Raw genomic sequence first — 18,049 nt, 5'->3', positions numbered from 1 at the left:
TTTACTCAGAACAAGGGGCGGCCTTGGCGAAGTATAAATAGTGAGACTTCAAGCGCAGCGTTGCTATCAGATCTGAACTCCCGGCAGGAAGAATTGTCAAAGATCTTAACAGTGGACAAGCGCGCTCCGGCGGGGAAGCGTCCGTTCATATTTCCCTCCGCCGGCCCCCGCCCCTTCCCTCTTCCTCCTCCTCCTCCTCCTCCTCCTCCTCCCCCCTCCCCCCCACTCTTCCTCCTCCTCCTCTTCTTACTTCTTTTTTCCTTCTACTTCTCTTTCTTCTTTCTTCTCTTCTTTTTCTTCTTTCTTCTTCCTCCTCCTCCCTCTCCACCCCCATCCCCTGCCCCATTGATGTGTTATTATTGGGGGGGTTGGAGCAGTAAAAAAAGGAGGAGGAAAAAAAGAGCGGGGCTCGGCTGCGAGAGGTTGAGCGCGGGGCTGACGGGCACCGGCGGCGATGGAAGAACTTACGGCGTTCGTCTCCAAGTCTTTTGACCAGAAAGTGAAGGAGAAGAAAGAAGCGATCACCTACCGGGAGGTGCTCGAGAGCGGACCGCTGCGCGGGGCCAAGGACCCGGCCGGCGGCGCGGAGCCGGGCCGCGACGACCGCAGCAGCCCGGCAGTCCGGGCGGCCGGCGGAGGCGGCGGCGCAGGAGGAGGCGGAGGCGGAGGAGGCGGAGGAGGTGCAGGAGGAGGAGGAGGAGGAGCGGGCGGAGGAGCTGGAGGAGGGCGCTCTCCCGTCCGGGAGCTGGACATGGGCGCCGCGGAGCGGAGCAGGGAGCCGGGCAGCCCGAGGCTCACCGAGGGTAACGGCCTGACCCCCGGCCGCGGTCCCCCTTCCCGCCTTCCCGACTCCGCTTAGGCGGGAGAGGACCCCGAGGCCCCGCGGGGTGGGTGGCGGCGCGCGGAGCGGGCCCCTGGGTCCCCGTGTGGGAGCTGGAGCGACGATGGAGCGGTGGGCGTCCGGTGGTGGGCACGGTCGTGGGTGGGGTCCGAGGGTCCGTGGGGAGGGGGGGTGTGGGTTTGTGCGCGCCCTTCCCAGATGCTCCCGCTATTCCCATTCCTCCGAAAAGCATTTTTCACCGGCGAGAGGACGGGGCCTCAGCCCAGACGGCCCGCGGGCGGCCGGGGAAGTTCGCTGGCCCGGGGCGGACGGGGATACTGGCCGCTGCTGGGCCGGGCGGCGGGATTACGATTAGCATCGAGCGCGGAGTTTGCGGGGAACCCCTTTTCTGGGCCTGAGAAAGAGAGAGAAAATGTCACTCTCGGGTCGCCTCTGCGTTTCGGGGCCGCCTCTAAGAACGACTAGAACTCCGCGGAAGACCCTGGATCCCTGGATCCCAGGGGCCAAACTCCCCACTCTCTTTGAGCTATGAAGGTAGAACAAGGCCAAAGCAGGCAAAGGTCCAGCCTATGATGTTTATTTGGGGAGACGTGTTAGGCTCCTTGTTGGGGGGGGTGTCGTTTTTTAGTGTTTACACAATTCCGTCATTGCTTCGCATCCTTCAGTACTCTGGTTTTGGGCAGGGCGGTGGAGGTGGGGGGGGAGTGGAATCCTTTGGTGCCAGCAAAGTGTTAGGAAATGGCTTTATCTAAATGGTGGAGCGTACTGTACCAATTCAAAGGAGTTCAACAATAAAATTAATTTGGCACTTGGTCCCCGCAGTAAGTGGTGTGCTGCCATATTTTTCCAATTAAGGAAATATGTGACATGCGTAGAATCACATATTTAAGCAAGCAATTAAGTTGTTTATAACACAGTCTGTTCCTGTTTAGGCCAATAAGTGGAAATTTGGGGGCAAAATAAAGGTTATATTAAGTTTATTAACGAACTGGAAATGTGGACATCTTTCTCTTTGAAGTCCCAAAAGTTTGAGAGGTATCCATTGTGGATGACACAAAAAAGAGCCTTCTCACCCCTTTGGCAGAATCTGAAGAGTGTGTTTTCATATTTAAATTTCATTACACTATTAGTGGAAAATATTTTATTAACTTGGCTGCAAATGTTTGCTATAATGTTATCCACTTCCTTCCCAGAGGAAGGACACATGTCCACAAAAAACGAACTCTGAGAAATAGAAATGCTGGCATCACTTGAAATCACCATAGTAAGAATGGCAGGCTGAGCTGAGATCTAGAGGCTCTCCTTCCCAGATACCCGGTACCAGGTCCGCCTAAATTTGGAAAGTGTTGGTATAGCGGTCTGGGGGCTCAGTGCAACCTCTTGAAGCCTCAGTGAAGCCACAGCTCCCGGCCCTGGGTACGCCCGCGAGTGAGGCCACAAAGTTAGGGTCTGAACCCAGGGTACACCAAGTCCTGGGATTGTTAATTTCCAAGCTCAGGGCACCTATTAATTCCTCTGCAGGCCAGCTCTTCCAGAAATGATTTTTAACACCCATGCTGATCAGGAACCGACCTGGGAAAAACTGCAAACAGCTTTCACTACCCAAACTCAGCTTTGACACTTAAAAAACCCAAATCTCCGACTCAGATGCAAAGAATGAAGGTTCCAGAGGGCAGCTTATGTTAATACGGCTTCCCATATCACCGCCTCTTGGCATATATATATATATATATATATATATATATATATCCATCCATCCATCCCTCCCTTGGGTGTCTCTGTGTGCTCACATTTGCAGAGCTTCTGTTTTTAAAAGAGAGGAGAGGAAGGACAGGAAAGTAGCAACGGATGTGTGCAAACCCAGAGCAGAAAAATGCATATTTTATTAAACATCCAAGCTGGTGGATGCATGAAAAGGCTTTGAGCAGCCAATAGAAACCGAGGATCGCGAATGTTCCTGTTGAACCTGTTGATCTCTGTGGGTTTAAACGTTTAGGGTCCAGTCGGCTTTTTCAATGGGGAGAGACAAGGAGAGGACAGAGGCAGCGGTCAGTTCCACGGGCCACCAGAGGCCGGTTTTCTGCCTCACCTTTGGCCCAGTGTGGGCTGCGAACCCTCCCGGCTGCCAACATGGCGTGGACGCCTGTGCTCAGCGACCCGATCTGGCAGGGGGACAGGGACTGCCTGGCGGCCCCGTGGGTTGTCCGCGGGGTTTGGCCGGCTCCCTGAGCCAGCGCCCAACGCCTGGGGATGTGACTCCTAGGAACGCGCAGCACAAGGGTCTTATGCTCCTGCTGCGACCCTTGGCCCAAATGTTATCAAATTAGACCAGCAAGTTTGAGAGAGACAGAGAGCCATCAGCGAACAGAACTGGCCTGAGAATGGCCCAACACTCTCTGAATGGCGCAGAGCGTGGCCTCACCGCGCCCTTCTCCCTTCTCGGACAGCATTCGGTGACGGGCGGGGCTCAGCGCTTTTGATTTCTGTGCGTGCGTGGGAGAGAGTGAGTGGGCGAGAGGGTGAGTGAATTGGATTTGGTGTTCGTAGGGGAGGGCAGGAAACCGTGGGGTGCATAGTGAGGTGAGCTGAGGCCACAGTTGCATAGGGGATAGGTGTGTGAATGCCCATTTCGTCCCTAGGCAGCCACCCAGAGTTGATCTTTGCTTGTCTCCAGGATCCTCCTCTTCCTGACCTGGTGAGGGATTGGGCAGGAACTTCGGGAGGGAGCAGGATCCTCCAACCTTCTTGAGACAAATCTGGTTAATGGGACTTGTGTTGTTTTTATCTGTGTGTGTGATCGTGTGCATGCGTGGACATACGGGTGACCCTCTTTATGGTGCCACCTCCAGTGTCCCCGGAGCTGAAGGATCGCAAAGAGGATGCAAAAGGGATGGAGGACGAAGGCCAGACCAAAATCAAGCAGAGGCGAAGTCGAACCAATTTCACCCTGGAACAACTCAATGAGCTGGAGAGGCTTTTTGATGAGACTCACTACCCGGACGCCTTCATGCGTGAAGAACTGAGCCAACGACTGGGGCTGTCAGAGGCCCGAGTGCAGGTACCTGGCTGTGAGGAGGTCCAGGGGCCACGGAGGGAGGAGGGGCACACCTGAGGTGGGGTTGGAGAGGTGGCTCTTGGGACACACACCGAGGGTGCAGGTTCAAGGGTCTGGAGTGAGGTGAGAAAGGAAAGGATGCCTTTAATAGAGTTCTTATTTTCCAAAGTAGATCTTAGTCTTAAACTGACCCCCTCCCCTTTTTCCCCATCCCAACATATGTTCCCAGCAGAAGAAAGCTGTGCTGGGCTTGCTCCCAGAGTCTCTATAAACCACACCCCCCTCGCCTCACGATGCCTTTAATGTGGTTTAATCCTAATGGGCCTACTTTTATAAGCCTTAAAAAAAAAATCCCACAGAAAACGTTTTATCTTCTGGATGCCTTAAAAGTTACAACGAATATTTTGTTCGCTGGAGTTGGGTTTCCTTGAGGGTCTGCTTCGGGGTCTAGGTTTGCCAAGCGGATATGCCAATTAGGTTTATAGATGTACAGACTATAAAGAAAATTAGCAACTGTTAAATGCAGAAATTTACAGTCTGCCGTTAGCAGTCGATCTCAAACTGTGTGACACAGCGGAGAAATAAATGCATTTTGGTCATTCTTTGTTCACTCATTTAACCAAGGCAGTGAACCTGAACCTACAGAAACTTGATTTTAAAACAACCTGCAGATTAATGTTGGTATTTTTCAAGGTCTGACCCCCAGCAAGTACCACACCCGGTGAAGTTAGGATCCCACTAGTGGTTTGTTTGTTTGTTTGTTTGTTTATTGGTTATGATGGTGAATGTGATAGCAAAAGTAGGCTTTGGCAGTGGTTAAGGTGAAAAATTATATGATACATGCATATATATCCTAGGTTTAGAGAGAACAAATTTAAATGTTTCAGATTGTATTTCCTCTCAAATAATAAAATAGGAGAAAATGATGGTCATTATTTGTTTGAACACATGGAGCAGTTTTAGGCCTGAACATCTGCAGCTGTTACAAAGTATCACTGTAACAGATACTCCCTGGGTCTCTGGGCGCAGAGACCACCATCTGCAGCGAACTATGCAATTCTTATGGGGCTTCCCCGCATCTTGTAATAGGATCAGGACAAAAACAGAGCAGTGGAGTTGAAGGGGAAAAGTAATAATAGGCTGCCTTGGTCATCACAGCATCAACAGCGGAGCCTTCCTTTTTAAGCCTCTCCTGCTTTGCTTTGTGTATTGAGATCTCTAGAGGCTCAGCAACCCCTTAAAGACATGATGATAATTATTACAGTTATGAGCATTAGTATCTCAGTTCCAACTCTAGTAGGGAAAAAAAGAGGCAAGAAGCCTCAGGCCATGTGAGTTACACAAAGGATGCCACCCTGGCATGAAGTCTACCCTTCTATTACACTAAATGGCAGGGGGATTTTTGAAGATTTACATTGACTGTGACACTTCCTCTTAAAAACAAGACAAAGCTCAGAAGCAATATTTTACTTTCATGGTTTTTAAACATTAATTTGTCTATCAGTCAATATGCCGTATTAGTAAAAAAACAAGCTGCACTTGAATTTTTAAAAACCTGTCCTATTACCTCTAAAAGTTAGCAAGTTCTTTTTAAGAAAGTAATACCTGGGAGAAAATAGTATCCAGGAGTTACTTGTTTCATACCCCACCCCACTCCCCTTTGACAGAATATTCTTATTTTTTATCATAAGAAGTGAATTTTATTGGTGGTCTTTATTTTTTCATACTGAAAATTTTTTTAGCTGTTTTCTGGATGCTTCTCTACTACCCTAACTGTAAGAATAGGCTATTTCTATAGAAGCAAATTAGATTATCATGATAATAGCACAATTATTCTGCTACTGTGTTACACTCTATTGCACAGAGGAACAGAGAAATCCTAAACTTCTTTGTAGTGAGGCTTTTATGACACTAATTACCGCTTCCCTCACTTATATCCCCCTCCCCCAGCCCCCAGGAAAAAAAGAGTCACTATTTGCTTTGGTGTTTGGTTTTTCTTGAAGATGAAGCTAATTAATATAACAGGCTATTAATGAGCACATTCGTCTCAGGTCTTACTGGGCAAACATCTAAACTCATTATCACTTTGGTATCAGGTATCAGCGAGAGTTTTAGGCCTTGGGAACTCTGTAATGTGGAAAGATGAAACCAAAACTAATAGCAGTGTATCAGGAAACCATTTATGTTGCAAAAGTTTATGAAATCTATTTTTGTCATCCATTTACATTTTGAACATTGGAAATTGCAATTGTTCTATGAATTCAAAGATTGCTTGCCACATCTTCTCATTTCTGCCTAAAACACTACTCTTTTTTCATCATACTCTTGTAATTAAAAAAAATTTATGAGTTATAACATCTAGGTTTTATATTTTCTCTCCAATTTTTAGGTTTGGTTCCAAAATCGAAGAGCTAAATGTAGAAAACAGGAAAATCAACTCCATAAAGGTATGCTTCTCAGACAAAGAACATTTGGTATTCTAAGTAAAAAGAGAATGGGGAATATTATTATTATAAATGCAGAAAAATCTCAAAGACAACCATGGTCCTTACTTAAAAATCTGCTCTGAAGGCAGTTAATAAGAGTCCTAAGGTTTGGGAGTAAATTACATTTATTTTAATTATGGCAGTGGTTTAGTAAGTTAACAGTTCATTTCCTAAGGAATTAGTTCTATCTTGGTACCATTTGGAACCCTGGAAAACAATGCTAGAAATATTAATCTCACATCATTGTGTTTTGTTCCCCCATTTTTTTATAGGCGTCCTTATAGGGGCAGCCAGCCAGTTTGAAGCTTGTAGAGTTGCACCCTATGTCAACGTAGGTGCTTTAAGGATGCCATTTCAGCAGGCAAGTACAGCCTAGTTTCAGCCTGTTACTAACTGTAAAAAGACCTGGAGGTTTGCTTGAACTGTTGAACATCCCCTCTCTCTAAGCCCCAGTGTTGGTGTCCATGCAGTTGGGGAATCAATTTTGAGATGATATAGTGGACCTACTCCCCTTTAAAAACCTATCGAGTGTCAGGGACCCATATGTCTAGTCCTTTCTGTCCTCATGGGAAACCCACAGAGGCCTGAGGGCAGTAACCAGTCCTTTAAAAATGCACTAAAGATTGAGCTTGGGGAGAGGAAGGCAAAAGCCTTTTGATTAAGATTTTGTCAGATCCAATTCAGAGGTTAGTCCTAAGGTGTTTCTAAGGCAATTCTCTAAATATTTTTCTAGGTATTTTCTACCTCTTAGTTTCATTAACTGTGTCTGACAGAAGAAAAAGAAATAAATAAAAGTACTCCCAACTCAGACTTGATTTTTTAAAGCTGTCTGCAAACAAAGCTTCGTGTCTAGTTGAGAAGGAAGCCTTGCCTTGGTCTTCCCAGGGATGCTCTGCCTCTGCAATGCCTTTCTTAGCCATAAAGAAACCTTTAAGACTACATTTAAAAGGACAGCCTGCAGCAATGATTTAATCCTGGGAAATCCCAGTGCTCTGAACTCCCTGCTCTCCAAGCCTAAGGGCACAATCCCTTCGCAACCAGTGTCTGACCTACCTCATCCTCAGCCAGGACACCTGCATGGTAGGACTGTGAAGTCATGAATTAGCTTTCGGTTACCAGTGCCCTGGACTGAGGAGATACATTGGTGCATCAATGTATTGAGGGTTAGTGTTGGGGGGATCTTAGTTTTCTTGGCACCATAGGACTCTGGTATCTTGACGCTAGGCTTTTGAAGCCAGAAAGAATGATTGGAGAAAGAGAGGGGAGGGGAATCTTAAAAGGAGACCCTTACTTCTCAGAAGGTGATCTACAGGTATGCATGCATCATCAGCAACACCTGAAAGATTGGTAGAAATTCAGAATCTCAGGCCCCGACCTAGACCTTTTGGATTGGAATCTGCATTTAAACAAGATCCCCAGATAAATCTTACAGCAGTACAGGTTAGAAGTACTAACAATTGTGCTTACTGTGATGAAGATGCAGTAACATCCCTAAGAATTTTGTGTTTTGCTCGTTGGTACTTCAGGGCTTTAGCGGTGAGGTAAGATGTGTATGACAACATCAAGAGAGGAAGGTAACAGGGCCTCACCCTATTTTCCAATACACCAGTGTTATTGGGGACGTGATGTTTTAGCACAGTAGCAGTGTCACCCTCTGATGGGCCCAGCCCCGGAAGGGGCAGCCACATTCCTGCAGTTACTGTCCCCTGGGCCCAGGGAGATTAGCAGAGCTGGGTGAGTTGAGGAGACTCCGGCACTGGAGTATCCCTGTAGTGCCCCAGATTCAGTAAGAGACTGAGGTCAGCCAAATGCCCCCTTTCCCGTCCCCCGCCCCAGCCTTCCCCTGAGCCAAGCTGGACTCCGTTAATGCTTTGTTTCTATTCTGTTGTCACCCTAGGATAGTCATTGCAACGTGACGCCCTTGTCCTTTCAGGTTCAGGCGCAGCTGCAGCTGGACAGCGCCGTAGCGCACGCGCACCACCACCTGCACCCGCACCTGGCCGCGCACGCGCCCTACATGATGTTCCCGGCGCCGCCCTTCGGACTGCCGCTGGCCACGCTGGCCGCGGACTCGGCCTCCGCCGCCTCTGTCGTGGCTGCCGCTGCCGCTGCCAAGACCACCAGCAAGAACTCCAGCATTGCGGATCTCAGACTGAAAGCCAAAAAGCACGCGGCCGCCCTGGGTCTGTGACGCCAGCGCCCACGTTGCGCTTCCAGCGCGCGTGCAGAATGCGCGCCCTCTGCGCCCCACTGCTTCTCCGTCACCCCCTCCACACCTCGGAGCCCAGCCTCTTTCCGCTTGGCTGATCGCCCCTTGCCCGCTTCAGCATCTCGGACTCCACTGGAACTTGGAGGGCAGGACTCTGCGCAGGACCTGCGATCCCACAAGGCGCACCGACTTGGTGGCTCCTGACCATTCACCTACTCAAGGGCCTAGGATTCAGCTTTGTAGGGCCGGTTTGGGGAAAGTCCGGAGAGAGATTGGACAAGGGAGTACCGGAACGGCGGAGTGTGGCTAGTGGCAAAGCCGCAACGATGGACTCTTGCGCAGAAATAAAAATCCTGTTAATAAAAAATGAGAGAAAAAAAAAGCAGAAGAGACAAACAGAAAAAGAGAAAAGGAACTTTATTTCTTACTATTGCTATTTGAAAGAGGCTGAAATCAGAGAGAGAACCAAGGAACAAAACAATTTAAAAATTAAAGTATTTTATACATTTAAAAGTATGGAAAAATAACCTGGATGCATCTCGAGAGAAGAGGGGTTGGGGAGTTACCAACTTAAAGTGTATGTCCCCCTCCCCCAAAATGGGCTAAGAAAACAGAAGGAAGAGGTATACTTATTTAAAGAGTTAAGATTTTTTTTTTTAAGTGCGGAGCTGGGAAATTCACAGGTTTTGAAACTGACCTTTTTCTGCGAAGTTCACTTTAGTACGAGAAATTTGATAAGAGAGGCGGGCCTCCTTTTACGTTGAATCAGATGCTTTGAGTTTAAAACCACCACGAATGGAAGAGCGAGAAGAGGGAAGAGTATAAAAACAAGGAGAAAAAATGATATTAGTACAAAAAATGATACCACAGACAGTGATTTCTCTGAGAAATTATTATGGCAGAACTGTCCAGACTGCTGGCAGTAAATTCCGGTTTGCATGTTACTTGTATTCCATTGATGGTGTCTCCCCCCTTCCCTGCTTTACGCACATGTACTTACTTCATTTTCATCTTCAGTACGAAAACCAATACCAAAAGCGTCTAAAAATTGATGTATATCTATCTACATATATATTTTTGCCCTGTCTTTGATCCTGGGGGACAAAAGAAAAAAGTCGGAAGGGGAAAACTTGACACTTTGTCCCAAGAAAACGGAGGCGGGCAGAAAATGTGGGGAAAGGAAAAATAAAACAAGAAGACTAAATGAAACAATGAAGGTACAGCGCCTCACGAGGGGCCTGACACTGTGCAGGCGCTCAGTGATAGTCCCCTCCCCTCCCCCTTTTCTTGTGTACCCTCTTGCTGGTTACCTGAAGTCCTATTTGAGGACCGTGCTTTATTTCCCCCTCTCTATCCTGTCGCACTCACCTTAAAGAACACCCAGCTAGATACAGGCACTAGGTTTGTGTAAAATATGTTGATACACACGAACAAAGTTTATTTTGGCTATAATGTGTGAACTAATGGTTGACTTTCAACATTTGCATTTTATCTCACAAAGGTGTATATTAAAGTAATTTTTTTTGTTTGCTTCAATTCATGTAGCTGTTTAAAATGGGGTACCCTGGACTAAGCAATCTGTATCCCAATTCCCTAGAAAGCCTTCTTAGTTTTTTTTTTTTTCTTCTAATTTACAAGAGGAAAAGCTCTTAACTGAACTTGGTTATGCGGTTGAGCTTTGTAACTATTTGTTCTCCATGAAAACAAATTATTTATATTTGCCATATTTTTTCTAGTGTATTAAGTTATTTTAAACAAAAGAAGATGCTGTTATTTCATGACGTGTTGTCAGTACAAAATGTTTCGGTTTCACCTCTGTTAAACCTTTTAAATAAGTGCCAAGTTATTCATTGAAGACACTTTGCGATCAATTGAATGAAAATAGTATTGTTTCATTTGATGGGGTTCGCGTCATCTTTGTTCCTGTTACTATTAAACTATCCGGGATAGTCTTTCCTTCTTCCTTTTTGATGACTGTGTATCTGTCGATTATACCAACTTGGAAAAGCGTTTGCTTTTGCTCCTACCTGCCGCAATTAAGGGGCCATGAGAACAGTGGCTCTGTGGCTTTATATAGCGCTGAACGAAACTCCCCTCTCCCCCATTTTATCCAACCAGCGTAGAAACCGGATTGATTTTTACATCAAATCAATAAAGGAACAGATAGTATGTAAAACAGAATAGAATAGAATAATCCCCTTCCCGAAGATGAACTCTCGTTCTTCATTTTGCCGCACGTTGACCCTGAAGTTTATTTAGGGGATACTTTGGGTCGGTAGCGAAGCGGGATCGCGCGGCGCGAAATTCACCTGGTTCACTGTAGCTTCACAGCCGGTCTCCAGGTCACCGACCTCCCCCGGAGCCGGGCAGGCGACGGTGCTCGGGCAGTGGAGCGAGAGCCGCGGAGCGGGGCCGAGGCTCTGGGAAGGACGGGTCCTCCACCTCCTGCTACAGTTTAGCTCTTGGACCGAAGCAGCTGCTTCATTTGGTTAAATTTAGGAAAAGGTAGAAGCCCAGACCAGGACGGTGATCAGGAAAAGTCGGGTCTTAGCCACCCTCGGAACACCGAAGAGCCCTTCCCTCGGCCTCCTCTGGGCCCCCTCCCCCAGCAGAGACCCTTCTAGTAGAGCCCGCGGGCGCTGCGGGGCTGGGGGTAGGTAAGAGTCTGTGACGACTCGGCCCCGGCCGGGCACGGGACAGGGACCTCGCTCCCCGCGCGGGCCCCGTGGAATGGCGGGCACCCTCCGCGAAGGCTGAGCACCCCGAGTGTCCCCGAGGGCCCTCAGGTTCGCGGGACGCGTAGAGGAGGCCCCCACACCTCCTGACAGAACCCCGCGTCCTCAGGCCGCGCTCCCGCAGCCCCCACCCGCTCCTCTCCTCGATTAAGGTCACCCTGGAAGGAGTTCCTCGGCGTAAATATGGGTGATAATTTATGTTTTTGCTTTCCAAGATCATAGATCAGGCCTTGGTACGTATCCAGCGCTCAGGCCTTGCGGGTCTTCCAGCGGACGAGCGTCCGTAGTTTTCCCAATAAACATCTGCCCAGGGGCGGGGTGCGCTTTGCAGCGGCCGCGCAGATCCGCCGGCCTGGCCCGGGTGGCCGCCGGCGAGCTCCCACCCGCGCCCCGGCCGGGGGTCCGACCCCGCAGGCTCCGGGTCCCGCGCTGAGCCAGCCCCCGAGGCGCGACCGCACTTTCCCAGGCGCTCCGAGGGAGGTCGGAGGTCACGGGAGAACCTGGGGCTGCGAGGTGAGGGTTCCGTTCGGGACCCGCCTTGGGCGCGGCCGCCGCGGAGCCCAGCCCGTTCTGCAGCTGAGCCCCCGGGGAAGCCTAAGGCCGCAGCAGGCAGTGCGTCCAGGCCCAGACGGGCGAGGAGCGGGGCGCCGGGAAGGGGGTGCGGCAGCGCGGCCCCGGCCAGCCTGGAGCGCTCCGGGCGGCGGGAGGCTGCAGGGCCGGGCGCGCAGACCCAGAGGTGCCGGCCTCGGCGGGAGCGCGGAGGGCCGCGGACCCCGCGGGCGCCAGCCGAGCCGGGTGAGAAAGGCCAAAGTTTCTTGGCCCGGTCCGGGAACTCGCGCCCGGCGCGGCCTGTGGGACCCGAGCGTCCACGGCGCTCGTGGAGGCCTCGCCTCCTTCCGCGGCGGCTCTGCGGGGCCGCAGCAGGGGCGGAGGCTGCCGGGCCGGGCGGGCCGCTCGGGGTCAGAGTCCCACACGCAGCAGGCGGGGCCGCGCTTCCCGGGGTGTCAGGGCCCAAACTCTCGGGCAGGCGCCTGGGGCTTCCGAACCCCGAGTTTCCAGAGCCATCTGAGAAGGTCCGAGGAAGTCATAACTTGAAATTTAAATAAGGCCCAACATGCTTGTCGTCGTTCGGTCGAAACTCAATAATCGTAAAAAATAATTAATGAAAACTCGTCCCCCACCCAAAATCTTTCAGGGTGTGCAAAGCGTTCCCGAGCTACAGAATCCCTGATTGGGGAAAACTGCGCTAAAAGAGATTATTCAAGACATTAGTAGTGTTAAGGACCCTATGATGCAGGAGGCCCAGTAAGATCAGAGGCCTCTGCTTGAAGCTGGACTGATAAAAATATATTTTTGAGTTTTTCCTTAGACTTATAACTTTTTAGATCCTCAGATGGTAATACTTTAGTATAATACGATGCTCAAATTTCAAAACTATTTTGATTTCTGAAAAATGCCTTTTTTGGCTTCAATGACATGGGATCCTGTTATTTTTTTTTTTCACAAATCAGTTTACGTCATAAATTGCAAACATTTGCAATAAGATCTCAAGATTGTTTATTTTATGTAACCTCAAGCACTTGACAATGTTAAACACCAGTACAGAAAGTCTGTGAAATAAGTTTAATGTGTGTGAGGGAATTAAAGGATCACTCCTTTTCATCACGTAAACAAAGCATTTAAGATTGTTTTGATTGTCAGTCTCCCAATTTTTAAACACTCTTTAACAATTGACTATTAATTTCAGAGTCATTCTGTGCAAAAATAATTACTGAAGTTATATCCTGCTTTAATTAAATGTTTCTGGGCAGAATAAAATGATATTCTACTTTGGGTAATGGGTGTTTGTTTTGTGTTATATTATTTTAAATTATTTGAGTTCAAATGTAAATAAAGTCTGCAAATTCCAATGGAGGAAAAGGGCCTGAAATGGTTTCTTAATATGCCATTAGAACAGTTAGTCAAAGTGCATTAAAAGAATGTCACAAACCCAGAAATAATAAATATGTCATCCTAATGAGAGTGTTAACTTATGGATAATTTATTCAAAGGTAATTTTTACATTTCACATGGAATCTCTTATATGACCTGCTTGAGTACTGTGATGCTTGTTCCTCAAAATCTAATTTATAAAGGCTTGGATATACATAATTCATAACTTGTGTTGATGTATTTACACATACCCCAAATTTTAAACCTTTACAATGTGTTTGCATGTTTACTTGCAAGTTGTGAAGACAACTGAAATAAAAACATACAAAGTGTTAAGCATCGTATTGAAAGCAAGTGCTTTGTGCTATGTGTGAAGACAAAGTAGTTGAAAATTAAAAATTAAAAAGGATTAGATATTTTTCAAGCTCAGGTATAGGTTGAACACTGAAATAGTTCAGACACGAAACATTCCTATATAAGAAATATGAAAATCTCCAAGAAAGACTTACAGATGTGAGCTTATAACACTTCTGATGCCTCAGCAATCCTTTCATGTCTCTAATTCATGAAACAAAAAATCCTCAAGCCTTGGGGTATTTTGTTTTGGGTATTTTATGTGTCAGTCAAGGTAACCATTGCATATGCCTTCAGTACAGGAAAATTTAGTATAGCACTTACACGAGTTCTATTGGCATGAGGAAAGGTTTTAGAATATAATCAAATAAATCACATAGGGAGGAGTAAACATACTTTTTTCCCCCTTGTTGAACAGCTGTTTACATATCCTGAGCAAGGATCTTTGTAGATTCTTATTCAGGAAGAATAGTGCAGGGTAAGTTAAGGGCACAGAATCTAGAGCCAGACTTCCTGGATTCAAACATCACTGCTGACATTTAATAGTCCTGGGGTTTGGGGTCAGATAATCTCTCTGTGCCTCAGTGTCCTTATCTGTAAAATGGGAGTAATAATAGTATGTATTTCTTGGGGACTTTAGGAGGATTATAAGTTAATATTGGTGAAGCCCTAAGAACAGTGCCTTGAACCTGAACATATAAAGCCATATCTAATATTCATTTTAATTGAAAGGCCAATAGGCATTAATCCTCATATTAAAAACTATTTTTTATTTTTTAAAGATTTTATTTATTTATTTATTTTAGAGTGGAAAGGAGGGAGAAAGAGAGGGAGAGAAAGGTATTACCCTGGGAAGTACAGGTAATAAGGTGAGATATCAGGCCTGGCACTTGCCCTCAAGGGGCTTACCATCTAGAGGGAAACAGTTCATAAGTACATATGATAATGCTAGGAAGCATGTGCTAAATGCACTTGCTTAAAGACATTCAGACACATCATATGCATCTGAATGGCCGCACAACACACGTGGGGCCTGTTGCCCTGTTTTTGGAAACTGAACTTCCTTGGAAATGAGTAGCCTTATAAAGGAATTGTGGAGCGACATCCAGAGGTTACGAAGCAAACTTTGTTAGCATTAAATGCATACCATATGTAGCCGTGGTTTGTGTTACACAGGACCATCTGCGTTTTCTTTGGCTTTCCATGTTTGTGAAGCATTAGCAATAAAAGATGCAAAGGCTGCTGATCAACAATTCTTCACAGAAGTTTGAAAACACATACAATACAAAGAAACAAATGTTTAATTATTATTGTAAGAACCTGCAAAATGAACATTGAGGTCTAATTGTAGACTAAATGAAGAGGTCCTTGTTTCCAACACCTAAATTAGATATATTACTAATACTTGCCTCATATTTTATATAATATTTGTTAAGAGCTCAAAGCACTTTTTTGATATTATAAATCTTTTTAATGATAGAAGATCCACATCAGGGCACTTTTCATACCTGAATTTGGGATTCAGTGTGATTTTGCAGTATATGACTTATCTTTAGAGGCGGATGTTCCTGAGTTGAAATCTCAGTATCATGGATTAATTGGATGTGAAATTTCCAGAATTTCTTAGCTTCCTAGAGCCTATGTCCTCTCTGCGTCCTGTAAAACACCTTGCAGGTGGTTGTTAGGATTACATAAAACAAGCCATGTAAAGTACCTGGCATACAATAAGTTTCCACAGATGTACTTCTCTATTTTCATTATTTGTTTTCCAAATTAGTGTCACATAGGGAGGATTTTGAATTTATTTGTCTGTGATTATGAAGCAGTTTTGGAAAACACTGGGAAGTGGAATCCATATTTATTTCAGTTCCTCAGTATGAATACTGATTATGTTGTGTGGCCTGGAGTTTGGAATAAAACACAGAGAGCAGGATGACAGCTAAGCTGGGGGAGCAAAGGGGCTGGAGGGATTGAGTGAAAAGGAAAAAGGACTCATGGGCATGGACAACATGGTGTGATCGAGGAGTCCTGGGAGGGGGACATAAGGGGACTAAATGGTTATGGGGAAAAAGTACAATAAAAAAAACCCTTTTCAAATCCTGTAAAACTTTTTAAAGAATTTTTGAGGGACCATGACTTCAGACCTGCCCCGTTTGTGTGGGATAGAGAGGGTTCTATCTTTTGCCCTGATCACTCAGGGTCGTTTTTAATGCAGAGGTTACCAAGACGCTGACTTTCTCTCCTTTACATTCCAGAATGTCAGCATACAAATCGAGACCTGGCATTAACTCTCTAGTCACTTTGATATTAGATTGATTGTCCTTCCATTTGCTTATTTATTGAGTACATTTTTATGCTTCCGTGCTAAGGAAGAGGGGAAAAAATACTACCCTTAAAAATGACTTCAATCAACCTTTCCGAATTTTCAGTACTTGTGCTGTATTGTTTTGTATTACGTTTACTGGCATTAGTGGTTTAAAATATAATTAGCTGTCTTGTGGGCAATATATTTATTTACTGAAATTCTCACTTGTCAGCAGTTGTATTTCTTTTAAGGCTTATATAATTTCCATTAAAACTAAGTCTTGCTCAGTGCTGACTTTAAAAGCTCCAGAATCCTCCCTGGGGGATTTTTAGGTCTGGAGCACCTTCCAAAACTTCATACACAGGTGAAATTAGGTGGAACTAGCCATCGAGGAAGGTTTGGTAAGAGCGAGGCTGGTCCTACATTTTGCCATGGGAATAATAGGGAAGTGTGATATACTAAAGGCCCCTCAAAAATATCCACATCCTAAGCCTAACCTGTAAATATGTTAGGTTATATGGCAAAGGGGAATAAGGTTGCAGTGAAATTAAAGTTGCTAATTAGCTGACCTTACAATAGGGAGATTACCCTGGGCTATTCCAGAGAGCCCACTGTAATTAAAAGGGTTAGTAAAAATGGAAGAGAAAAACCAAAGAGGAGACTCAGATGTGACTAAGGAAGCATGGCCAGAGAGGTACAACATTGCTGGCTTTGAAGATGGAGGAGCCTAGGAATGAGGGTGGCCCTTAGAGGCTGCAAAAGGCAAGGAAAGGAATGTGTTCCAGAACCTCCAGAAGCAATACAGCTCTGCCAACACCCTGATTGTAGCCCAGTGAAACCTGTGTTGGACTTCTACCTGTGGAACTGTAAGATAATCCATTTGTGTTGTTCTATACCACTAAGTTTGTGGAAATGTGTTATAGCAAAAATAAGAAACCAATACAACAAATTTCTGAGCTGTTTATATGTGTAAGAGCCTCTGGTCATTTTTTTTTTTTAATGCTGGAGGGCCTTTTGAGTGAGTTCAGTAGCAAGAGTGTCCCAAAACTCGGGCCTGGGATGCTTTGCTGTACTCTATAGTATGTACTTAGGCAAAAAAGATCTTCCTATGCCATTCAGTAGGGTCCCTCACAAATCTCTTTTATCATGAAATGAAGCCTATAGAGGAACTCTGCAAAATTATGTTTATTCCTTTATGAAAAGTAAGACAGCACTGAAAATCCTTGTTTTGTTTTTTTATCCTTCTTCTTATTTCTTCTTTGTCATCTTCTGCTTATTATTTACTTTTTAAAAAGTACTTAATGTAGAGAAAAGGACGTTGCAAGCTCTGAAGTTCTCTGCTAGTGTGCTGAAAGGGAAGAGCCCGAGCAATTTGAGCTTGTCTGTCAAGATGGTCAAGGTGGAAAGTAATGTGGTCTGGGGTTCCCAGAGCCCATTGGACTTTTGACCTTTTCTTTTGAGACTATCGATCTAGGTTAACAGTCAGCACCGGTTGTGCTGTTGGAGGAGTTGTGTGCCTGTACGTGGGATTCCGCATTGAGTGCAAATGAGGCTCTCACTAACTCTGAGGGTAATCGGTCCTTTTTGTAGTGTCCAAGATTAGGGTAAGGACCTAGCACAGATGGGTGCTGACAGGCAGGGGGCAAGATTCATTTCTGAAATCTTGCCGTTGTATCAGTGATAAAGTAGTGGATCTGGGCACGGAGGCGATTCTCTTTCACACCATGAACTCTGCTCAGCAGAAGACTGCCCGTGGCATCAGGTGGGGTTAGGAATCGCGGGAACACGTGGTACCTTGTAAGGTTAACAGAGCGGCAAGGTGGGTTTAGCCCTATTCCACCTACTCACCCCCACCTTCCTCACCACCTTCATGTTTCTCCTGCCACCTCTATTGAGTGAAGAATGAGATTATAGGTCAGTGGGCTGCATATTTAAAGGAGCTTGATTATGCTCTTCAACTGACTGAAATGTAGACTAGAGAGCAGGGGAGAAGATTCTCCTGAAAAGTGTCAATTTCTAAGGCTTTCACTAGCTCTTCACCACGTAGGGCTCTGAATTTTCATACCTCTTTATATGTATGGTTACAAATAGCATGCATCTATCTACCTATGTTTACTTTTCATTCTCATCTG

At 46.1% G+C, this 18,049-nt stretch overlaps 2 protein-coding genes across 2 annotated transcripts in view; one reads left to right on the top strand and one right to left on the bottom strand.

The window, feature by feature from the left end:
- The window catches only part of RSRC1 (arginine and serine rich coiled-coil 1), a 315,530-nt gene extending 314,892 nt beyond the window's left edge, over window positions 1–638 (bottom strand). Inside the window, exon 1 of the mRNA XM_045197288.3 lies at window positions 530–638. The gene's annotated coding sequence lies outside the window, so the exon portion shown is untranslated. The remainder of the gene's footprint in view (window positions 1–529) is intronic.
- Window positions 244–10,216, top strand: SHOX2 (SHOX homeobox 2). Its single transcript, XM_053918050.1, has 5 exons — window positions 244–803; window positions 3,691–3,899; window positions 6,286–6,343; window positions 6,655–6,743; window positions 8,280–10,216. The coding sequence occupies exons 1-5, from the start codon at window positions 455–457 to the stop codon at window positions 8,571–8,573; spliced, it is 999 nt and encodes a 332-aa protein (XP_053774025.1). The 5' UTR covers window positions 244–454; the 3' UTR covers window positions 8,574–10,216.
- Window positions 10,217–18,049: the final 7,833 nt, after the last annotated feature.

The sequence above is a fragment of the Desmodus rotundus genome, chromosome 2 (assembly GCF_022682495.2).
Source record: "Desmodus rotundus isolate HL8 chromosome 2, HLdesRot8A.1, whole genome shotgun sequence".
NCBI lineage: Eukaryota > Metazoa > Chordata > Mammalia > Chiroptera > Phyllostomidae > Desmodus > Desmodus rotundus.
The sequence above is the reverse complement of the archived record's forward strand: the minus strand, read 5'-3'. Positions and strand labels throughout refer to the sequence as shown.

Excerpts from the sequence above, each read along its gene's own strand:
- SHOX2 (XM_053918050.1), top strand. The coding sequence starts at position 455 with ATGGAAGAACTTACGGCGTTCGTCTCCAAGTCTTTTGACCAGAAAGTG. Across the intron at positions 3,900-6,285 it reads TGTCAGAGGCCCGAGTGCAG|GTTTGGTTCCAAAATCGAAG; the intron begins GTACCTGGCTGT and ends TCCAATTTTTAG. Across the intron at positions 6,344-6,654 it reads GGAAAATCAACTCCATAAAG|GCGTCCTTATAGGGGCAGCC; the intron begins GTATGCTTCTCA and ends ATTTTTTTATAG.